Source organism: Ischnura elegans, chromosome X (assembly GCF_921293095.1).
Source record: "Ischnura elegans chromosome X, ioIscEleg1.1, whole genome shotgun sequence".
In the NCBI taxonomy this organism is placed as follows: domain Eukaryota; kingdom Metazoa; phylum Arthropoda; class Insecta; order Odonata; family Coenagrionidae; genus Ischnura; species Ischnura elegans.
In genome coordinates, this window is record NC_060259.1 from 47,404,970 (window position 1) to 47,431,022 (window position 26,053).

The 26,053-nt window shown below is 37.2% G+C and overlaps 2 protein-coding genes across 2 annotated transcripts in view; one reads left to right on the top strand and one right to left on the bottom strand.

Moving 5' to 3' along the window:
• The window catches only part of LOC124170977 (ELAV-like protein 1), a 733,134-nt gene that overhangs the window by 33,236 nt on the left and 673,845 nt on the right, over positions 1 to 26,053 (top strand). The gene's annotated exons all lie outside the window — the stretch shown is intronic.
• The window catches only part of LOC124171152 (cytosolic carboxypeptidase 6), a 297,445-nt gene that overhangs the window by 8,199 nt on the left and 263,193 nt on the right, over positions 1 to 26,053 (bottom strand). The window contains exon 11 of the mRNA XM_046550289.1: positions 499 to 611. Within this exon, the coding sequence (XP_046406245.1) occupies positions 499 to 611 (113 nt within the window). The remainder of the gene's footprint in view (positions 1 to 498; positions 612 to 26,053) is intronic.

Here is a 26,053-nt window from a genome sequence, read left to right on the forward strand (position 1 = left end):
TAAACTTATGTCCTCTAGTGAATATTAATATCAATGCATTTTTGACCTTACTATTCTCGTCCTTTCGACCTTACGAACTTACTTTTCTTACTTCGTAAAAGTACACAGTCACAAAATATATGCTTAATTGACGATAGTAAAGACTGTATATTCATCCTTTTCCCACAGTTTTCACTGATAAGATAATTTTTTATGTTCCAAATGAAAGAAACGAGCCCTAGATTAAACGGTTTAAATAAAAATGTTATTTTAATGAATTTGAATCTTATAATAAATTCTATATTATTGGAATTGACAAATTTCATACCATTTTAGCTTTTTTCTCTTCGAGCAGTGCAATTCCTAATTTAATCTGTGAATAATATTGTAATGACTGCAGAAAGATTGAAAAATATTCGATTTTTAGAGGAAAGGTAGGCCGCTGGAAATCTAAATTAAAATATTAACATGGGTTTAATTCACGTGCAAGGTGGATTTTCATGGTAGTGTAAAGGATACAGCTCTCTTCAGTGTAGTGCATGACTCCTGGCGAGTTAGGCCGCTGATAACCGTAAAAAGACACCTCCAATGTGTAGCAATTGACCGAGTCCTTCAAGTTGTCACAGAAATACCTGAAAAGGCAGAAGAAAAAAATTGTTACCAAAATGGTGAAATAATTATGGCATTTTACTCTGAAAATAACGGGTTTATTAAAAAATTAATTTTTCACCTGCATCCTTAAATTTTTCGACGAAAACCTTTTCGAAATAAAAAGTAAAATATAGACCACAGGAAATCAATGAACATAACTCCACGTCGCTAAAAATGCAACCGTGAAGAAGCTTTTTTGGTATAACTATGAAGGTGGGAAAGACCACAGGAAAATGAGCCGGTTTCTCAATTAATGTAAGATACCCAAATAGCAGGCCAATGAAATTAAACTTACTGACCATGAAATTAACATATTAAGCGTTCAAAAAAGGAGTTATTGAAGGTCTCAAAGCGTAAGAGCATACCGAATTAATCAATGCAAATAAAATGTCATTATGGTCCCATGTGAGATATCTCGAGGTAAAATTATCAAAAATTAAATTTTTACTTTGCAAAAATTGGACAATTAGACTAGAGTACTTAGATGATCAAATTATACGTTAAGCTGTCACTTTAAATGGCAACGACAAATATTCTATAACTGATTTGGAAATTCAATTCGTTAATAAATTCATGAAAGACATCATCTTTAAGCTGAAATACTGTATTGCATTATATGTATTAAGTCCCTATGACTACAGGAATTACTTTATTCCCGGTGCGTTCCTTGGTTAGCTTTTATTACAGTTTTTACTATTATTACATTATCTTTCTCACATTACTTCTTCCTTCTATTATTTACCTTGTTTCTACGTGATGGAAAGGAGATGAAGAATTGATCGTCATTTTAAATTTTGTTTTCATTTTTCTCGGGTGCTTCTTTATTTGAGCCATAGAAAACTTAGAATGGCAGTTAATCGCGTGAGTCTTAGTTTTCAAAAGAACCGAATTTCACGAGCGAGGCAGAAAAATCTCATTACAATTTAATGATCAGTGTCAAAGGGTTTCCCGAAGGCTTAATTTACGTGACTTCTCTCTGACAATCACTAAAGTCGACGATTTGCACTAATTAACCCATTATTACCCAATTTTGCTTCCAAGTAACATCAAAAATATTTTCAAATTAACATTCCCAGCTCTATTTAGGAAAGATTTAAACTACGTTTCTTTTGTGCTATGAAGTTTGATGGTGAAGTATGTACTTACCGCAATAATTATGACTGAGTAGAAAATTTTCACATTATTAAAATGAGAAATATTGAAATTGAATTTCTCCCAGAAGCAACTCTGAGTTAGAAAGGGTTGAAGCGCGGTATGAGAATAGTCATTGCTGATCCGTTAATTTCAGGTAGACAAACCATTTGGGATAGGTACTGTCCATTTTGATCAATCTTTCCACAAGTTGGATTCTATAAGATATTTTTGGAGACATTTTTTTAACATATTATATGAAATTGGTTGCTTGTAAACTCTACCTATTTTGTCAATTTAATAATTTCAAAAGGAAAATAGCACTAGTTGACAATTTTAGGAGGAAAATTTCCGAGCTATAAGGGGACGCTATGTAAGTGTGGCCATCAGTTTGTGCCGCTGAATTATGGGCCTTTAAAGTACTTCGATTGCGCCGTAATTCGATACGCTCGGAGGCAGAGACTTGAGCAGTAATTGTTTTTTAGTCTGGCCTCGCGTCCTCTAGAAAATCGATATGAACGCCAAGACCATAAGGTTACGGCTGGCTTTTAGATTTTCTAGCTTCCTCTGGTCTACTGAATGAAATTTATTTCTGAGCTTTTGAAATAGAATTGTTGCTCACGTATAATCCCGATAAATGAGCACCAGTCGAGGAAAATAAATGCTCTTCGGAAAGATTCGTGACATTATTCTATAGAGATACTGCAGCAGTATATTTTCCTCTATTATTTAGTCCTTTATCATAAAAGGGGAAGCTTTTATGTACGTATCATTCTCTAAAGATATTTAAATGAAATGTAAATCGGAGTATAGGCCTTGAAGAAGTTTAAATTCAAAAGTTTTCAAACATTTTGGTGTATAACCTATGCACCTTTATCAAGGCTATGAATGAATATGGGCACATAAATTTGATACGTAAAGGGTATAAAAGGTTATAACAATGTTTTTTAAAATAATAATATTAAAAAATACTTTCATGCAATAATAAAATATATTTTCGCCTTCTAAAATAGCAAAATTTTAGATGCTGAAAAGAATTTAACTAAAAGACCATTTAATGATATTATTCATATTTCCAAAAATAAAAAAATAGCGGTAACAAAGGATCACACATCTGCAATTCACGAAACATTTGTAATTGTTACTTTGAACTGTACTGGCTTACTTACCATGAATTAACAAATCCAATTCATTGCAAAAATGCATGTCAAAATTCTAGTCTCTTCTTTTTAATTTATTTACAGCTGAATTACTGTTTCTTTTTTCCCTTAATAATTTTAAAAACATGTAGTTATAACATTTATGCTATATAGTTACGACATTTATGCCAAAATGAAGGCGTATAAATATACCAAAGATTTGGAAAAAATTGCATTTAAAATTCTCCACGACCTATACTCCGAGACACTGAATCATCAATAAACATGGAAGTCAAGAGAAAGGAAAAAAATCAATTACTGACATGTTATCCGAGGCTATCAAGTCGAAATGTAAGAATAAAGCTGAATCTGCTAAAACGTTGGTACTTCAGAATGATTGAAGTCTTCGCACTGAAATGTGATTTAGGACTATGAAGCTCCTTGTAAGATAACTGGAAGTTAAAATTACGTTTTTTAAATTGTGTGCGTGTTAGTTAACTCTCCTGGGGAGCGGGAAAGGAAAAGCCATCAGAAGTCTGAAGATAAGAGAAGGCGTCTACGCAAATTTATGGTAAACACTCAATTTTTACGAGGCTGCTGCTTCTGAAGCTGCTTTATACCAGCGTGAGGAAGCCCGTAATCAAGTAAAAAAATCGAGTGTGTGGTGCTAAAGTTTTGTCGACTTGAATGTGGCAATATACCTAATCCGGAAATTATTCATGCGAAGATAAGAAGGATTTTTAAAATACGTACTTAGGGCTTTATTTTACAACTTTAACACGTGATAATCAAACGAATACAAAATTTGATCGAAAAGAAACGATTGCGATATTTGATATGCTTTACTTAACTGAATTAAAACATGTATCGACCATAAGCTTATACTATGCCCGGCTAAACTGGAGAAAAACTTTCCATTCATTGAGATTTCCCAATGAAAGGTCCTTTTAGTCCTAATGCGATACATTAGGCAAGATATGATTTTATTGAGGTGAAAGCTATTTAAATTGACGCCCAGCATCCTAATCGCTCTAGAAGTATTAGTTCTCTTGCAGAAATCCGTGGGTATTCTTTCCCAAAGAAGGTTCTTTAAGAAAGAAATTCATCATTCAAGATGATCCATCCTTTTCCAAATAGAATGCATCAATAGCTTACCAATTGTTTTCAGCAAAATTAAGGCAGACTCTAATTTTACTCCAATCGCACTTCATTTTTCCGCTTCAGCTAACATTGATGGTGTCAGCGGTGGGGACGCCACAAAAGGAGAAAAATTCCTGTACGTATCATTCTCTAAAAAAATATAATTGAAATGTTGATCCAGTGTCTTGGAGTATAGGTCTTGAATAATTTTATATTAAACATTTTTTCCAGCTTTCCGGTATATAACGCACCTTCATCAAGGCTCTAAATGAACATGAGTGCATAATTTAGATTCGTAAAGGGCATAAAAGGTTATAACAATGTATTTTATGATTATGAAATAAAAAACTACTTTCATAGAGTAATAAAATGTAATATATGAATAAATACTCCCTGTCAAAATACGTTATCGACCAGACAGGTACGTTACTTTCCATTGTACTCAGTGGCACCAAATAAGGATCTAGATATATTTACCCCATATTTTCTTAGTATGTATGCCGGATATTCGATGCAAGAGAGTTGTAGGTCAACATGAAATGTAAAACTCAAGGCACACCGATGCTATTAGCAAAAAAGACATAAAAAGGAAGCTATGAAGCTAGGCTGATTTGTAAATTAATATTTTATAGTCTTGCCCAATTTTTGTATGCACGTACTTATGCCAACTTGCTAAAATAAGTAAAAAATGATTCCAAGGTAAAAGAGAAAATCATTTTTAGTCAAAGCTTTTCAGGTAAACCCCGTGATCATATACATATCATGCATCTTACGCTGAAAATGCCTAAAACTAGCTCAGCGATATTCTTCAAATCTTTCTCATGGGCCCGATTCCTAATCTTGAGGAAAATATTTTCTACAGGCAGACAATGACAAGTGCGCGTATGCATTTTGCCTTGTCCTACATTCAAAGTTACGAGGACAGCATATTGAAAGAAGCTCTGCGATACTAGTAATTTGACCAAAAAGGGAAAAAAATTCAATTCCATATTATCACTATTTAATTCTTGGGGAAATATATATGTATACACACATATTCTCATTCCTTTCTATTTCCCATCATTTTCCGGCAGTGTTTTTATGAGCGCAAGAATAGGTAGGATATTTCAAAACGATAAGAATGGGCACCTTTAAGTATATTTTGAGCTAAAATAGAGCCAGGATTAAAGCAATAAAGGTGAAAGACACGAAGGATGAAGATAGCGATGATATTTTTTACCCATTTTGCCGAAGAGACCCTTGAAACGGAAAGGTGTATCGGGCAAATTATCCACTCTTTGGGTCGAAATAGGGACGATTAAGGCTCCTTAGATTACCATGGTGAGGGGAGAAGTTAATAATTAGTGGAGAAAAATTTCTAAATAGGCTTCCGCGGAGATTATGATGATATCAGGTGATTTTTCCGGGTATTCTTCCGCGTTTATCCATTTTGTAGGACAATATTTCGCCAACGTTCCAGTTGGCTTCATCAGGTCCACTGAAGTAAAATTCTATAGAAGAAAACTTCAGTGGACCTGAGGAAACCAACTGGAACGTTGGCGAAATTTGTCCTACAAAATGGATAAACGCGGAAGAATACCCGGAAAAATCACCAGATATCAGTGGAGAAAAATGCCTTATGTTGTACTTCAACTTTTGATGGCCTAATTAGGTTATGCATGACCGCAATGAAGACGCTTAAGAGCAATATAAAGGACAAGAAAGTCTTCAAAAGATGTATAGACTTGATGCATGGCTAAATGATTGAATAATTTTTGGATGGGCACATAACAAGATGCGGCATAAAAATACACGTTTACCTAACATTTGGCGATTTATGGCGATTTATGTGCTTTTTGAAATTATATGATACTATATGTTATCATTGATCGAAATGACATTATCGTTATATACATAACTGCAATGAAGACACTAAAGAGCAATTAAAAAGACAAGAAAGCCTTCAGAAGATATGGAGATTGATATGTATGAGTAAATGATTAAATATTTTTTGGATGGGTACATAACAAAATTCGATATAAAAAATACACATTAGGCATCTTACCTAACATGATAAATGACGATTTATGTGGTTCTTGAAATAATATGGTTCGATATGTTATTATTCATCGAAATGACTGGGGCAAGTCGCGGTCTCTGTTTGAATAAATGTATTTATTCCGGTAAGTGTGTAAGTTGAATCTTTTCTAGTAATTATCTATCTCGAGTTGTGGTCCGTTTTTTTTCGAGTTTTTGCTTGAGGATCTCTGTGTTCTCATTCACTGTTTATTATAACAATGCTATGAGTGGCGTTTACAAACAACCGATTTGGTATCTAAGATTTTAATACGAAACCCGTAGTTTGTGACCAAATGTGATACGCAATCTTGTCACGTTGCTCTTTCAATACCAATCAAATGAAATATTTAGCTCAGAAACCGTTACCTTGGCGCATATAGATGGCATTATTAAGAAGCAAAGTCATTGTTTCACATGATTGCATTTACGGTAGAGTACTTGAATCACACGAGAATTGGAGCCGAATGTATTAGGATTTCAAATACCATTCGTAGTTTATTACGCTACCCTAGGTCATACTCACAAAGATACAGTAGTAAAAACGAAAAAAGTTTGAGTTTATCCTTGATGTATCTGGAATGAACAGCTAACCTTGTCATCACCGTCATACAATTTGCCCATAAATATCGGTAGAATACTTGTTTTTTGGCAACATAAAATTGAATTTATCAATAAAATGGTCAATGTTAACTTTTGAGTTGGCAAATTAAAAAAAATGGATTGTTATTATGAATTGCTAAATATCGTGGGATGAGTAGGCGTTTAACACTAGAATGCCGGGAAATTTGTATCCCCCCAGAATTCCGGGAGGGTGTCATTTCTACACCATGTTCTTATAGCCGAATTACGTTGCAGATTATTTTTTCATTGTCACTAGTGTTAATGTGCCAGCATTATTACAATATTTGTTTTTGTTTCTTTAATATTTAAGAAAAATAAGTTTTTAAAGACATTACTTTTGAATTAAAAACCATGATGCAAAAATGTCCTCTCATGGTAGTCCGACTCAATCGTTGTCCGACTAAATATCTTCATCGGACCGTTTCTCCGACACACCCTTAGGAATATCGTTTATTATTGCAATAATTTTTTCCGGCGTAACACGTCTATGCAGTGCCATTATTAACACCGAACTGTCGTCGTAAGTCGTGCCGCACGTTTCGACAGGCCACGACACGCAAGCGAGCTAATCCGCCAAACTCCGCGCCAAACAGCGACCCAGGCAGCCGAACACAGAGGCTCGGCAGAGGCTGAGTGCATTGTCGCGCGCATCACTGCACTATAGTTTTTTACGGCAGATAACTGTCACCACGGTAAAAATCGCCTAGTTTCAATTATTAAGTTGAGGTTAACCCTAATACACACAACATATTTTTCTGACGTAATAGGACAAGGTGAGTCTTTTGGACTCTTTTTAACTTATACTTTTAATTATAACTATTTAGCAATGAAAATATTAATTTTCATCACTTTGTATTTATTGTACGCTAAAGAATCATTTGACGTAAAATGCATTATTTTTTGTTAAATAAAAGTTTTAAATTACTTTTCACATACAGTCAAACAGCGATTCCAGTAGGCTCTTTTGACCAATTCTTTCGGTTTTCACAAAATAAAATGACAAAATATTTATCGTCACATGTACACTGTGATTATTTGACAATAAATTGACAATTCAATATGTAAGCTTAGAAGAAAGTAAGAAACATCGTAAGTCCCACGGACACACCTTGCCCGGATTTGTAGGAATTCAGAGAAAATTATTTTTCGACGTTACTTTAATTTTGAAAGAAGTTAGAATTACTCTAATTTATAGGAAATATACTATTAGAAGAAGTCAAAAATTTACGCAACGCTGACATTTCAATAACATAATAAAAGTCTAAAAATTTTAATGCGATGAGTCCGTGGGACTCACCATGTCTGTATTTGGGTTGAGTGAGTGATTTAGTGCCATAAGTAATCCATCCCCTTTCAGACTTTCAATTGCCTATATTCAGTGAGTCCCCTTATTACCTCGGTGATTTCGTCGAATGCGTTATGGTTCTTAAAAATAACTTTTTGCTCCTTGTCTCCAAGACTCTCGCATTCTATTGCATTCCCTCTAGGTTTGTTTACTATTTTGATTCTCAAACGTTTTCTCAAGGAGTCTCCATAAAAGGAGGCCCAAGAGTATGGGGTAAGTGTTATATCTGTTGCCGTTTCGCAAGCATTTTATTAGGCGGCGCCACTAGGCATCTGCATCTCGTTCACTCTGACTTTCGCCGTTAACTGTAGTGAAAGTGTTATTTTTTAGTTGACAGTCGTTTCGCATGCATTGAATATGTGGTTTCTATGACTTATTGGCTCATTTACATGTTACTTCCGTATATTTCATGGTGAAAAGTGGAAATTGATGACTGGTAGAGCCGAGAGTGCTGATTTTGAAATCTGATTTTAATGCACGTTGAGCGACAACAATTCTAGCGGCGGAATCAAAACTCTCTAATGTAATGTTCGTGCTTTTCTTAGTCTTCCGTCTGTATGAAGTTGGCTGTCACATCTTTTCTGAAACAAAAAATGGGTGTAGCTAACAGAGCAAACAAACGAGAATGAATGGACGGAACCGATACTACATTCGCTGCGGATATTTTTCGGAAGCGAATCCCAATGTTGCGTTCGTATCGTGAGGTGATCAAAGGGTATGAAAATACTTGAGGCAAAATGAACAACTGCACATAAGACTATGATTAAAATGACGAAATCGGACATCACGTTATGGGTCTCATTGACTGACTATAACGATTGCGTTTATTATCATTTAGCTTACATCAATTTGAAATTTTATCTCCATCAAATTGAACTCTTTCAAAAAAAGAGAAGTATTTGATTTGTCACGAAATCTATTTATATTTATTTCATCAGCCATCTGTATCCATTTCCCATAATAATTTGGGAAATTCGTAATTTGCTGGCCTCGACGGGGTAAAGTTCTCGCCTTCCAAACCGAAGGTCGTGGGTTTGAGTCTAGCCTAGGTAGGATGTCCCTGTCCAAAGTGCGAATGTTTGTAATTGTCCCTAGTTATCAGTCACCTACCCAATCGATGTAACGACCTAATTTCGTTGTTTTCTGGGCGATGAGAATGAATAAAAAGGTAAATAATAAAAACTAGCAGGCCACCCGGCATTTCTCGGAAGAATAATACCCTGAGATGTGAAAAGCTTGTAACTTGGAGTTCATGGTCACATGGCAAGATTTTTTGGCAATGATGTAGGCAGGAGGATTGATAGCTAAATGTAGAATCCTATTAGTTACGGTTCCCTTTGAGTGTGTCAATAAGTTTGCCAATATGGCAGGATGTCCTACCGTAGAAGTTGTATGACGTCACGTAACAAACAGTAAAAATGACGCAAAATACGCGTGGGACACAACCAAGAGTAGCACTACGGGCTTTAGTTGCATGGAATACATCTACATACAACCTTTGATTGTAATCCGTGTAGCCGTATGAAAAAGCGTAGCGGACAAACAAACCGATATCCTATTTCATACATAAATAGATGAATAAAATTGAAGCTGGGTTTTTGATGTCGGAATTGTATTTTTGTTAATGCGCAGCCACATAGAGCGCTCTTGTGGTTAAGTATTTACTCTGCAGGTTGTACTGCTCGCGCTGACTCCCATCGCACTCCCCTCGAAAATGAAATAAATGTCGGTCATGATCCGAGGAGACAAAGGGGAATAGAATGTGGAGTCATGGTGCGCAAGCAATCGTTATGCGGTCCCCTCAGACGGCTCGGGGACGCTTTCCTTACGGGTCAATAGATCCCCTTTCGCTGGGGGGGAATATCGGGTGCGGGGGTCGGGGGGTGACGTGGGAGTCTGGGGGCGGAATTCCCCTTCTTCCTCCGACGGGGGAGGCACGGCTCTTCCTCCTAGCGCACGTGGCGTCGCAAGCTCGGCAAGGCCTCGATGGGAGCCCCCAAGAGGACAGCATCCGCACCATAATAATAATAAAGCATATTTACTCCATCACTGTGAGGACCAGTTCTAGACATTTTTCTAGCGAACAATATTACACACCCTTCAAAACTAACCTGAAAGGTAATAGGGATTTTCCTTGGATAAATTTTAAAATAAATTCAAATAATTTAGGAATAAAGGTAGAGACTTTAATATCAGCGTCAACCACTTATGTACACATATTCATTGAATTATGAATTATTTATAGATATTGATACAGATTGAGCGCTTAGGCGCCCCTTTTTCTTGGCACCCTACGCGGCCGCGTACTTAGATTAGCACTGTACCCGGCCCTGATCACTTTTTACATTATTTAACCCTTTCTGACCCAGAGCTGCTTCTGGGAAAAATCAAATTTTAAGATTTTTCATTTTGACAATTTTACCCCAATTATAATTATCGTGGAAGCTAAATATTTCGTCATTAAAATGTGCACTACTAAATAATGTGTATTTTAGATATTTCCTAAATAGAGGTGAAAGTTTAAACATGTTTGATGTTGTTTAGAAGTAACAACGGGTTACAAAGGGTTAAGTACAAATCACGCGGAGATTTAGGGAGCCTCAAAGGTACATACATTTGTAATAAAATTTGAGATACAATCTAGTACAAAAATCAGCTTATATTAATAGACAGTTTCCATTGATTTAGCTGCTTTGGATTTTTTCTTCTATTTCATTTAAAGTTTTAATACTCTTGTACATCATTAACCCATTCCAACCCAGAGCTGCTCCTGGGAGAAATTTAATTTCAAGACTTCTCATTTTAAAAATGTTAAAATTTGCTACTCATTCGTAATTATTGTGGCAGCTTCATATTTCAGCATTTAACTTCTCACCACAAAATAACACGCAGTTTAAATATTTCCTGAATAGGGCTGAAAATTTATACATTTTTGATGCTCATTAGAAGACACATTGGGTTATAATTGGGTTAATTTATGCAAATCGTCGGCTTCAATGATTGTCAGAGAGGAGCCACTTAAATTAAGCCCTTGTCAACCCTTCGACACTGATCATAAAAATTTAATGAAATTTTTCTGTCTCAGTTGTGAAATTTGGTTCTTTTGAAAATTTAGACTAACGCGATTAACGACCATTCTAAGTTTTCTAGGGCTTCAATAATGAGGCACCATTGGGGCATAAAGGGTTTAGTATTTTAGGTCCTTAGTAAATCGGCCAGATCATAGCCTCGCCTACGCAAGTCGCGCCTACCTCTCCATCGCCCCTTTTAGTTTCTTATTGTGGAAAATTTGTCAGAAAATGCCATCCCCTAGTTTCCCCATCGCGTCACGACGGTGCTAAGTCCAAATTCATGCTCGCCGATTCTAAAGCGCGGCGCTCGCTCGGATGTAGTCATCGAGTGCTCTGCTCCAGGGGATGTGCTGCGGCTGGGTCGCTCAGAAATTCGCTCATTAGGTTTCTTTTGCGAGGAGGAGGGGCGAGAGAGAGAGAAAGAGAGTCGACATGTTAGAGATAAAGCCAGTGAATACCAAAGGATATTCGTATCTGGTAATAAAAGGAATTCCATTCGTATAATTAAGAATCGCATCATCATCTTTGGGTAAAAATATCTTTGCTTTTGTAAGGGTTACGAAATTCTGCGTGAATTTTTCGTGCCCAAGGTCGTTTTACATGCCAAACGTCAATGCTCCATCTGACGTATGTACTAACGTACTACTAATGTACGTGTGCAGTTAAAATTGCGTCATGCTGCGAATTGCGAAACCATACATTCTCGCATGTGTTATAGCAATTGGGAATTGCAAGAACGCACGCGAGAATGTATGGTTGCGAGATGGGGAAATAGCCCTTGCACTAATTCCGCGATCGCAATTTCAGAAATGTTTTCAGGGCTAATATGAGCAATGGCATGCCCCGTGTAAAGTGGCCTGCATATACTGTGATGTTGGATAATAAAACGTGCTTTATTTCATTTATGCTTTCGATGGTGTGGTATTTGGAGGAGGCGATTGGCAGCCGAGGTCATTTTCGCTATTAGGGAAAGGCATGGAAGGAAGGGTGTAGAGAATTCCGGCGTCGGCTTTATCCTGCTCATAACGAAAGGCGCGGAGGGGACAGCGGCTTAACGTCCCATCCGACGGATGGACTGTTGCGCTTGAAAAATCCTCCACATAACATCAAGCATAACATCATAACATAAAGCAGGGATCGGGCAGTCAGACGGGGTGGGGAGCTAACCCTACCCATCGCACCAACCCGATCTATTTCGTTTTGATCATTTGGTAAAAAGATGTTCTTAAAAAAACTCTATTTTTAGTGAGCGGCAATAACTGTTGTAGCGAAATATTCCATTGCCGGGAGCAGAAAATTTTTATCGGGTATGATAGTATCGATGATTCTACTTGTTTATGCTATTTCACCTGCTTATTTACTTCTGGTATGCATGAAGTGAGGCATGGACAATGACCGCAGAGGAGAAAGCAAGGATAGAGGCCTTCGAAATGTTGTGCTACAGAAGAATGTTGAAGATCAAATGGATCGACCGAGTTAGTAACGAGGAAGTCCTAAGAAGAGTAGGAGAGAAGAGAAGCCTCATGAAAGCCTTAACAAGAAGACGGAACAACCTTACTGACCACATCTTGAGACATGATGGCCTGATGATGACAATCGTCGAGCGACAAGTGGAAGGCAAGAACGGAAAAGGAAGACCTCGAGCAAAATATATGGAGCAAGTAAAGAAGGATGTGAAAGAGAAGAAATACGTAGGTGTGAAAAGATTAGCTGATAGGAGAAGTAAGTGGAGAGCTGCGTCAAACCAATCCTAGGATTGTTGACCAGTGATAATGATGCATGTAATAGGCTCAGTAACAAATGAGATCATTTGTGGGGCGTGGTAGTGGTCCTCTTGCAATGAATTTTCGAACACAGCCCATGAATAGCGTCCATAATAGCTTTCTTGAATATTTAATGCCAAATGAAACAGGATTTTGCACACAATAGGCTCTTAGATATATATGAAGTCGAATGCTAGAGATAATTAGTAGGAATTTTATAACTAACCCTGTTAATATGAATAGCATTCTTGAAGAATGGAGATGGACAGCAAAAATTATGCTTAAGTACAGAATAACTCGAAAATATATTATTCCTGACATTAAATGTTAATAATTTGGTTTGAATAGTGATAATAAGGTACGCTTTGCGTTCTTTTTCATGTTTTAGTTGGAGCCCAATAGAAAGAGTCGCTTTGGAAATACAATTTTCAACAAACCGTGCTTCCAACTTTTCGTAAACATAGTTTTGCAAATACTATTTTCTCTTTTATCATCATTCGAGTTAAAGAATGTAATGGAAATTCATTGTGATACAGGGTAGATAATGAACATTTGTGCACATCAACTTTATTCCCATTGAAGTCATTTGGTGCAATATATCAATTGCTACGATTTACGAAGTTTGTGCGCTAACATTAGCTTCACAATGTTGGCAAACCTCTTTCTTTTTTTCTCCTGTAAAATTCACATTTAGTGACTTACTACCTTTCCCATGTCAACGTTTCAACTATATTATTTTTTACCAATACGAAATATATATATTCTCTGTGTAGTCTACATTTTTCATCGCTGTAATAACAATTTCCTAAAGAAAATGCGCATGAATGAGGAGTTCAAATCGCAAATTCTTTAAAGTAAACGTTAAAAAGCCCTCATGAATGATGATACATTTTTTCAAGGGGCAGCTTCCTTAGCCATAGTTATCCGAAATTTGTGTTTGTCTGTTACTGCAAGCTGGTCTGGTTCTCTGTAACACGCGGTCATTTGGAAGCGCATGTAGTAGCCTGTACAGTATTTCTGCTTTGCTCGACCTATCTCCAAATTACGTTGAAGTTGAGGTGCGGAATAAGCTCGAGGCCATCTCGTCTCGTCTCGAGTGGCGTCTAGCAAGCGATATGCGCCTGGAGACGAGACCACTCGACGATGAGAAGAGGCAACGCCATTACCAAAGCTCTCAGAAATCCCAGGGAATTTCATAAAATAGGCATGCTTTCAAGCATTCTTATTTTTTGAAGTTTTAAGCATTGTTCATGACACTCCCAGCCTAATGCGTGCCATGATTTCTCTTAGGATCTCAATTTTCAATGATACCTTGGGTAGGCTGAATAAAATGGAGACGGTAGTATCGTTACAACTTATAACTTCTAGGAACACTTTGCTGAAGTTTTGCTTCACATTTTTAGTTCCATAATTATTGTATCCCTCTACTAAATATCGTTTATTTATCGGCACATTTAGTTCTTCAGTCCCCAGACCATCATATAATTGTCCATGACACTCCCAGCTTAATGCGTACCATAATTTTTCTTAAATTTTCAAGATATAAGATTGAAATGAAATGGAGATGGTAATGCCGTTACAGCTTATACTTTTAAGAAACACTTAGCTAAAGTTTTCACTTGTAGTTTCATAGCTGTTGCATTCCTTTTCTAAATATCGTTTATCTATCGCAGCATTTCATTGTTCAGCCCTCAGACCATTCAATGATAACAAGATGGCTGAATGCGTCGCCCAATGGTCTGAGAAGCCACTTTCGCGGCCAAAAATCTATTCTATCACATTGAGCTCAACCGATTCAGGCGTGATATAGTGGAAGCTCGACGCATCGAAATGAAAGTTAGCGGACTTTTCCACAATCATTTAATTCGTAGGGTAGACTGGGCATGGTTGCGTGCACTGCGGAGCGACAGCCAAAAAACTCACCGAATGGCTTCAGTATTGACCTGTCTTGACCTTTATGCCGATAAAAGAGAATTTTTTAATGCATTGTGGCTAGAATGTGACACAGAGTGAAGCATTACGTCCACTCACATTCAAAACAAAAGAAGAGAGATGCTGACTTCTGGAAGTGTTCTGATCCATGACAACGCCCGTCATCTCTGTGCTGATGCAGCCCAACTGCTCTTTGAGCAATTTCAATGGAACATTTTCGATCACCCGCCGTGCAATGTCAATCTAGTGCCGGGAACTTCAAGTTTTAGACTGAAATGAATGCGGCTAGATGGCAAGCGTTTTCAAACGGCCGACGAGCTTCAGGACAAGGGCATAATTCATTGGAAGTAATTGACGGTAATGTTCCATGAAGAAGGTACCGTAAACACGAGCTACTTAAGCCCAGATTTTGAAACCTTTAAGGTTATTTTCAAAAATAGGCAAAAAATATTGTTTTCTTTTACACAATAGTTCTATTTATTTAAATTATTTTGCATACACCAATGTATAGAGTCCAATAAAATAAAATAAACTTATTTTTATTGATTTCGGGGGTTCAATTTTCATAACCACATCTTCAAAATAAAAGGACAAGACATCCTTGTTTTTGGGCCACATCCAAGCTTAGATCGTGGGCTCCATGCAGTCGACTATGCTTCTATAGCAAGGATGATTCTTGAATATTCTTTCTCGTTCTATTTTGCCAGAACAAAATGGCCTATTTCTAGGTCATATTTCGTTACAGCCTCCGGTGATGATGATGATTTGGCTTTATAGAGAACACATAGACACATGTCCTATATGCTCCTCATCACTATTTTATAGGCTTATGTAGTGATTTGGCAAGTGGCTTGTAATCTGATTTTCGTCTAAAGGCACAACTTCAGCTTTCTTTAAGCCTGCCTATAGGTTGCTTAGTATGTTTGGACCAATTTCTTCTAAAATAATTCGCAACATCGCACAATAAATTTTGCATAACTTGCAAGATTATTTCTGTTATGTGCCTTCACGTTAACAATATATTTGAGGTCAAAGTTGAACAAATTTAGCGAAAAACGAGCACCCTCGATTTTTATGAATTTTGCCAAATTTATCGTCGTGCAGTAGTTTCATGAATGGATTTGAATTAACACTTCTTTTTCTTTCATTAGGAGGGTTTTCAAAGCTATTTTTTCATAATGAACCATAGATATATGACAAAATAGCGTAGCCTGTTTTCAGCCCATTTAAATAAATATAGAGAAAAAGTAGATACTGCCGCCGACTTCCGCCAAGTGACTTATACCACGTCATTCTATAAAGGTTTTTAATTGTGAAACTAAAGTAAAATCTTGCACCAACATGCAACCCCGAATTTCATATCGTTTTTTCGAGCGTGCGGTCGACTCCGGTTCTGGCCGCTGGCGGCGGAGGGTACGGCGATGCAGCAAGCGTGTGGATGCTATATGGCATATTCACTTTTATATCTGGAAAGTAGATATAATGTTGATGAAAAATAATCACTAGAAAGTAAAATTAAAAAATATTGCTACGAATTACTCTTATTATGCAATCGCTGGGCACTGCAAAAGGTACCGTAAACGCGGGCTACTTGAGCCCAAATTTCGAAAAATTTAACACTATTTTCAAAAATGGGCACAACATATTGTTTTCTTTAGCATGCTCATTTTATATTTTTGAAGTATCGTTAATTATGAATACTTAAGCTTACAAAATGCATTATTTGTGACATAGTAAATGCTTTTTTTAAATTTTATTTGCGCTCAAGTTAACCTTAAGATTAGGTTACTTGACCCCAGACCATAATTCCCATAGAAAAACCATTTGAAGACTTTTTGGGTTCAAATAGAGCAACAGTTATAAAAACAAATAATTTATTTTCATTCCTTAAGCTTCGAAACGTAAATTTAAAGATAAATTATTATTAGTAACATGATTTAAAATATTAATTTCAAAAATCCACTTGAAATATTAGTTATAGCAATACTGTAAAGACATTGTACAAACAAAAGTAGATTAGTGCATGGCAATGTTTAGAATCCAGTAAAAGAGAATAAACTTCTTTTTATTGATTTTGGGGATTCAATTTTCATGACCACATCTTCAAATTTGTACGACAAGACACCTTGTTTTAGGACATCTTCCAAGCTTAGATCGTGGGCTCCATGATGTCGACTCTCACGCATTCTGCTCCCATAGCAAGGATGATTCTAGGATATTCTTTCTCGTTCTATATTTGACCAGAGCTAAATTGCCTATTGCTAGGTCATCTTTCCTTTCAGATTCCGGTGTTGATGATGATTTGGCTCTGAAAGAACACATAGGCACGTGTCCTTTTTGCTCCTCATGGCTATTTTAGAGGCTGATTTCGCTGTCGCCTCCTGATCTTAAACTGAATACGTCATCTTCTTCTGTTGCAGAATCTTCCAATGTTTTTGTTTCTTAGTGGAATGTTGGTCCTGGTTTTTTATGGCGCCTTCACTTTAGGACCTTTTTCCTGATGGGTGCTGTTTTCCACAGAGGCAGTGGTAGAGAAGAAGTCAGGCACTCTTACACTTGGTCAGGCACTCTCTAGGTGACACTTGGAGTTCTTTTCTTCTAAGTAGTGTGAAGTGTAACAAACTCTCTACTCTTGCAGTCATTGAAGAAATGCATTCTCAATCATAGACAAGTCTGCATTTGATTTGGATTTTTATTGATATGGCAAATGGCTTGTAATCTGATTTTCGTCTATAGGTACTACTCCAGCTTTCTTTAAGCCTGCCTATAGGTTGCTTTCTATGTTTGCACCAATTTCTGCTAAAACAGTGCGCAACAGACAGCGTTTGGAACTGATTCTTTGGAAGCACTGGTCCTTTTACCAGCATCTCATTCTTTCCATCGGTCAGGAACACCCTTCCACTTCATTTTGAGTGGCGAAAAATACACCACATCCAGTAGTTGAGTGAGGTAGGATGACTTATGGGGGAGACAAACAAAGTATGCATCACAAAAATGAATAAAATTGATACTGAGGTGTGAAGTAAGATTGTATCCTGTTACCACCTTCTTCCCTTCCTGTTTCTTTGGTAATTGGTGGCACAGTCCTTAAACATTTAAAGAGCGACTAAATTGTTGTGGGGAACTTGAGCCCATACTCTGTATACACTGAAGAGCAAGAAAGGTAGCAGTGGGTTAGCATGGGCTCGAGTAGCCCGAATTTTTCTAAAATGTGTACTAGTTGTACTTAACAACATACTGTACAGTTAATGAACTATTTAGGACATAAAAAGGTCTCCATTTGCTTTGACAATAAACCTAGTATCCTAAACCTAGCAGATATAAATACACCACATCAAGTGTTTGTGTGAGGTGGGATGAAGTAGGAGGAAGATTCACAAAGGTGCATAACAGAGATTAATAACATTGATGTAAAATTGTCTCCAATTGCCACCTTCTTGTTTCTTAAGAGTTAGTAGCAGGTAATTCGTGACCCAGTCATTAAACATTAAAACTATGACATAATCGTTGTGGGGAACTTGAGCCCAATCTCTTTATGCACTGAATAGCAAGAAAAGTGGCAGTATGTTACTTGAGCCCAAGGGGTCAAGTAGCCCGAGATTTTTGAAAATGTGTACTAGTTGTACTTAACAACGTACTGTACAGCGAATGAGTTATTTAGAATATGAAAAGGCCTCAATTTGCTTTGAAAACAAATCAAGTATGAAATATATGCACTTGTCTCCAGTTTTAGGCTATTCCTGATGTCAACACAGACGAACGTTTGCCGAGTGAAGTAAACAACAAACACGTGTGTAAGTAATATAACCAGTACTTCTCATGGTGCTGACTTCCCAAATCTCCTAGACTCGATGCATTGTCTACCTACTGCCTAAGCCTACCAGAAAAGCAATGAATTACGTTGCTATACTGATGTTGAGAGCATGCAGAGAACCAAACTTCATTTTTCAGTTTTTGGGCTCAAGTTAGACCACAGGGCTCAAGTAACCCGCGTTTACGGCATGTTAAAGCTCGTCCACATGCCCGACCAATTCCTCAATCACTGAGGCGTTTATGTCGGACACTACATAGGACACCACAAGTGTGCTCAACATTTAGCAATGAAATAATTTTTAATCAATCACTTCGTCTTCTGATCATGATCCATCGGAGGTTGAAAAAACGGCCCTTATACTTAAAACGAAGCGCGGACATTTATTTTGGACTATCTCCTTGCAGACTTCATATTTAGATAAATTCCTTTAAAGCATTGCTAGATATTTTTACTGAACTACTCAACTTATTGTTAATGAAGACTGATGCACAAACTATAGAGTATATGTGAAGACTGACATAATCATTTTAAATATAATACTGCCTTATTAGTTGTAAACGATTGAAGTGTTTCCAGATTATATTTTTTGTTATTAAGTTGGAATATTTTCAGAAAGAAGATTATGTTGTATAATGTTAAATATTTCTTCCGATTAAAATGATATCAGACCATTTTAGAGTATTTAGGAAACCTGTTACTATCGACCCGAAGTACTGTCACAACCGCCCTTGGGGTGTGGTCGGTTGTGACACGTATAGTTTTTTTTATAACTTGCTCCTATGAGCTAAAAATTCTGTCCATGGATAAAAATTCAATATTTAAACGTGTCGCAATGTACAAATTACAATAAGAAACTCTCCTGCTTCAGCTTGGTACCCTACTTACAGAACTAAGGGCATTTAAGTTAAAATTGTCACAACCGCACCCAGTCTTCCCTACGACATGTCGCGACACGTTTCGACTCACAGAGCTAACATCTGGTACACGACGTCTTATACCAGCTCATGGGAACTTCATAGAGGAGGCCCAATCCCATTTTATAAAAGGTTTATTTCTGTTGCTACTTCGGTCGCATTTTAGTCGATTTTGTAAAAGTGTGCGCGGCACGGGGATGAGTCCAAGACGATCCACTTTTTTTTTTTCAATATTATGCATTGTAATGTTTACAATTATATTTTGCATTGAGATTTCGTGAATTTGATAGGTTAGATTATCATGTATATAAATTTAGGTTAAAGTCCTTAATGAGACCTCATTTTCCCGGTGAATCTCGGATCACTTTGTCCGTCAGCGACGCGACTGGTGAATTCTGAAACCCATTTACATGCGCGATGGTTGACAACACATTTAGAGCCAGACTTGAGGATCCCCTTTTGTTAATCATGTACCAGATGATTGTTCTGTGAACCGAAACGCGTCGTAAGCATTAAATAATTCTGGGAAAGTGCAATTACCTTTCATTTCAATCGATAGAATTGTTTAGTTTAGGTCTTACTAGTTCTCACCATAAAGGAAAAAGTTTGACTCAATGTGAACGTGATGAATTTGTGCCGTTTTTTGACTACTTCTCCAGTAATATAGACGGACATTAAGGGCAATAGCGCAACCTCTCGAAAATGTTTTATTTCCACGCTCGAGAACAGGATTATAAATTTGAGTCATATTGCTAATATACATTTCATTTGTTTATCGATTTAGCTATTTTAGAGAGTGTTAAATAATTATAATTACTTCAAGTGTCTCTAAGTCTACGTATTTTTACCCGTCTGTATCAATGGAGAAGTAACCAATAAACGGAGCAAATTCTTTACATTTACATTGAATTGATAATTTTTCTTGAAGCTAAGAACAAGTAAGGCCTATTTAAACAATGTGACAAATCGATATTTGGCCACAAAAGCGGAAACTCAGACTACTGTGGGTCGTGGTTATGAGGAATAAGTCGATGAGTAGAAGCATTTTTCAACCACGAATTAAATTCCATCATTGATAGAACTATTGATATTGAATGAAGGAGAAGGCAAATTTTAGAGGCAGTCTTGGTCTCATATTATTTTTACAAGGCTAAACTCTAAATTTCGGGCCTTTCTCGATCATGGCCTTAAGTAGGTCTCAGAACATAAATAAATTTTCAAAATGAACGTTTGGAAAGACTTTCACTTTGAAAGGTTGCGAAGTGATTTTGGCCTTGTGAATGATGTGATTGCATTTCTCGGAGTATAAATTATATGTACTCAATGTGTAATATTAATGAACTTGCTTACTTCCTTCATAACGCTTCTTGATACGTTAGTGACTTTATAGTATTTTTGGGAATTTTGCGAAACTTTCCAATCGAGAAAAAAAAGGAGATTTGTCGAGCGCTGAAACATGTCTAAATATTTGATAGGAGCCCATGTACCTAAAACCCTAATTAAATATTTCAGTTCGAAAATTAATTTCATTATTAGACTTAGGCGATTATCTATAAATGTTAAAGCGTCTGACTCAATCCTCTCTTAAAATTGACCGACGAATCTATTTCAACCCCATTTTACTACGATGCAAACGTTAGAGGCCTTGGAGCTGACATCTTCCATGTATTCCATGATCAACATCACCCAACTGATTCTAAATTGAGAGAGAAAAATCTTTTCAAATCCTAAAGATACTTCTAAAGGGAATTCTTTTCAGGAAGTCTTATTTGCTCTGGAGTCATCCATCAAATTTCACCCAAGTGCATTAGAAGAGCTGTTTACGGTGACACGGTGATGAAATCCAATATCAGTTTGCTGTCGCACATTCGGCGTGAAAAAGAAGCCTTCAACCTCTTTATCTCTTGCCATTATCGAAATGGAGACGGAAATCCTCGACTGAAATGCTGGTGATCGCGTGGAGCTATCATCTTAACCACTATGCTACGCTGGATGGCAGGCAAACTAGTAATCAAGAATAGCTACGTTGACGAATACAGGCACTCAGAGCATAAACTGTAAGGGGGAACTTAAGAGTTTTCCTTCTTCTCTTAGGAGAGGAGAACGAAAAAGAAGATCCTATGGAGGAAAGAACGTTGAAGTAGAATTATTTGCTGAGCAGGAGTCTTTAATAGAGGAGATCTAGCACTCGAATCATCCGCCCCAAGGAATTCCTGAAATCTACTCAATTTTTTCGCAGGAGTTGAAGGGATAAAAAATATTTTCCTCATGGTGATTTATTTTGTCCTACCATGGTTACGTTACCGCGTAACATTTTCAAGGTGAGATGTACAGGTAAATTGGGCAGTATTGTATATATTGCGTTAAAAATAGAGTATTGAAGAAGATATTCAATAACGCATTCAATGCCGAAGTTTTTATTCGTTCACCTCCTACGGTAAAGGGTTTCCACCAAGTTACGCCTGCTTCTATTTACTATATTTATTGCGCCAGCAAAGCTGCTAGAGAAAGTCTCTTCAGGATATTGACAATTAATTTCCATATTGAGTCATTGAACATCTTCTTCCATACTCAATTTTTAACGAAATATACTGTTGAGTATATAAGATGCCGCGTAATATAATACTGCTCAATTTACCTGTATTTCTCATCCTGAAAATATTACATGTTAACTAAACCATGGTTGGACAAAATAAATCATTATGTGGAAAAAGCAAAGTTTTAATTCTTTCAATTCCTACGATAAAGGATTTCAACCAAGTTACGCCCGAAATTATTAATTATATTTTATCCTATTTTACATATCGCAAGCCTTTCATATGTGGGTATTTAAAAAAAGTATACGTCAACCCTTGCCCAATTGCTAACTTATATATGACTTTTTACCGTTGAAAAAGTATATGAATCAATATTAGCGAATTTTACGCCGAGTAGAAAAATGTAAACATATTAAATACGATTGAACGAGCAGAATAGTTTTTTTAGTTAATTTTGTGTTTTAAGATACGTAAAATACAAAAAAAGCAGTGAAAATCGGGGAAAGTAGGCATACATGCACTCGGAATAATCATTAAATCCAACAGAAATCGAAAAAGAATTAAGCATTTGGCAAAATAAAGTAACTTCTCCCTTTGAGCGCACATGTATTCACGTGCACTCCTGCTCATTTGTTACTCGCTGTTCTTCATTTACTAGGCATAGGGTAGAGTGGGGCAAGAGTCCGCATGGGAAAAGATTCCTTTTCCGAAATATTTATCTGAAAGCCTGGATGATGCCACTTGTAGTAAATCATTTTCGTTAACGTGACCGAATGTAGCACAGGGGTGTTTTCAGGGGAAGACAACGAACGGCAGAACGTGAATTTTTCTTATTTTTCGTTTCTGCGCGGCGTTAATCTAATTTGTATGACTGCGTAATTTTAATTTGTGCTTTGGGCGTTTATTTAACTGCAATATTTGTTTATTGCTCCTTAATATGCATTCTTGTCCTCAGAAATTCATGCAGTTAGCAGGTTCGCAGATCAACATGTAGTTGTGTTATGGCGTATTAGGCGTAGGAGGTACAGTTGGGGCAAGTGTCCTGGGGCAAGTGTCCGCATGAGGACTCTTGCCTCACGGGCGCTGACTCCTGCCCCACTTTATAGCATTGCTTTTTCTATGACCTCATAATGTCTACCATAAACATCACATGTACCTTGTTGATAACCGTTCTAAGTGTTTTATTCGTGGATATCATACTGTCTGTTGACGTCCAAACTACTCCCGTGCGGGCATGAGTGTACACTCCCCCTGGCCTAATTGGCCCGAGAAAGAGTTTGGAAAATTTGCAGTCGGAGAACCTCCAGAAACTCTTTTGCTAACGACTGATTCGGGATTAATCAATTCAAACATTTATATTGACTGGTTGAAACATTTAAGGAAAAATGCAAAACTCCCTGCTGATTATCCGGTCTTGCTCATTTTAGGCAACCATACCTCCCATGTTTACCTTTCTTGCAATAGAATATTGTAAGAATAACTTCATCCAAATAATGTCCTTACCTTCACATAGCTCCCATAAAGCTCGGCCAGAAGATTAAACTTTTTTGGCCCTTTGAGAAGTTTTAACATGTCTGTGAGTGATAATTGAACGACGTTTAACCGTGGAAGAGGAATCACTCGGTTCCAAGTGGCAATGCAATTTAGGAGGGCCTATGAGAAAGCAGCTATAATCGGGAATGCGAAAAAGGGATTATGGACTTGCGGTATTTCACTTGGTTCATCCGTGTTTAGTGACGTTGATTTCCTACCTTCAATGACCCAGACACGTTGGATCCGAAACAAGGTGGAGATGGAATGGAAATAAATAGGGAACTCCGGGAGAGAAAATGAACAAAGAAGGCGGAGAAACTTTTGTACCGTTAAATATTCCTCCCAATACTCCTTTCCCACATTCATGTCCATTTAATCCTCTTCAACCTTCCACCTCTGAGAATACTTTGCCTTGCAGACATCTTGAGGCACGTGTCTCTCTTGAGAACATTAGTCTTAATCCAAAAGCATTGCTAGCACAAAAGCGGCGTAAAAACTCAAAGTGAGGCTAAAAATCTTAGGAGTTCGCCCTACACTCAGAAACTGAACGTGAATATATCTAAAAACAAGGTAAAGGGTTTCAGCACTGAGTGGCATTCTTTTGACGGAAATCGGGATTCACTTCATCAAAAAAACTGATTGTCTGTGGAGGTTGTGGAAAATTGTACTCAGATCCACCGATTGTTAATTAGATAGTGTGTTTTGAATGTAAAAATGTGGAGGAAAGAACCTTGCACCACATATTCTGGAAAGAAAAGGTTTACATGGGAAAACTGTGAGTAGGACTCTTGCCCCATAATGGGAGGACTCTTGACCCACGTGAGGGGCAAGTTTCCTATTTGTTTTTCCCTTGCATTTCGATGAATAACGGCAGCATTTAATATTTTTTAGCAGCATTGGAAAACATGTAGATATAGTTGAGCATGTAACAGTGAACAAATTGCGTAAAAATAAAAATGATTGCTTATACCTAAAAGCATTATTTTTATGATTGTTTGTTAGATGCGTACTCTTGCCCCTCATTCCCCTACCTAAATAAATGAAATTTAGTATAAACATAATATTTTTCATGTTGCCCAGAGTATGGTTTGATTAATAATGAAGGAAAATATCTGAATCTTTTTCGCCGTTCTTAATCCTTTCAGTAACACATTTTTTCTCCATTTTTTGTAGACATTGTTTTTTTTGCAATTTAACCTCGTTTAACCTGGTAAACCCTTTTGCCAAAGGCTTTGGTAAAGGTCATATGACCGAAAGGGTTAAACCAGTGCATTCACGCGATATGATATGGTATTTAGAGGAAGTGATCAATAACTGAGGTCATTTTAATCTCGAGGGAAGGGTATGGAATGTATGGTGGAGAGATGCCCGGCGTCGGCAATCGCCTGCTCTAAACAAAGGGAACCAAGGGGACGTAGTTTCCAAGTAGGCTTCCGCGGAGATTATGACGGTAGAGACACGATGAGGTAGACATTCGATGCGTAAGGGGACAGAGGCTTAACGTTCCATCCGACGGACGGTGTGCTGCATTTGAAATGTCCTCCACACAATATTCCTGCAACGATCGGGAAATCTCTGAAAATTCTCTGCCACCGCCGGGATTTAAACCGGAGCCCTGAGGGTGGGAGGCCAATACTCTAGCCACCATACCAACCCGATACACGTGTTAACCCCGACGCCAGGTTTTATCCACCCGTTACTACCTGATAACCCTTGGTCGGGTGAAGATAAGTGGGGAAAAGGCTTTTAATTTGTATCCATGGTAAAAACTATAAAAGGTAATTTCCACACTTAAATAAAAAACTCAACTACAAACCATGGTTTCGACATTCTATGTCATTATAAGGTCTTGAAAATTTTAGTTTGGGTGAAAGAGTTTTAACATGAATACATCGCAATTCCACCAAATGAATCCTGAAACGATATTCTACGACCTTTTTTAGTACTTCAAACTTAGTTATGACCTAAAGAGTTAACGCATGGCTGCAATGTAGGTGCTAAAGAGCAATGTAAAATTGCAAGAACGCGTTCAGAAGAACTGGGGATAGAGGTGCAAGGATAAATGATTGAATAATATTAGGATGCGTAATTATCAAGTTTCGGCAAAAAATACACTTTGGGGATCTTACTTAACATGATAAATGACAATTTATGTGCTCCTTGAAATAATATGATTGAAATAATAATCGATTGAAGCAACAATATGATGTCTGATTCCTCGATCTGGTAATTGATTTAAACAATGTTGAATTTTCAGTCGAAATAAGTGTAGCCTGGGGTCAAAGTAATTTCAATTCCAAGTCACAAACTCATCCGCAATGTGTGATCTGGGAAAGAAATTTCAAAGTTGCGCGATTTCTCATGTATTTAATGGAGCGCAACTCTGGGGATTCTTCTCAAAATGGCCAGATGTGCAATTTTATGG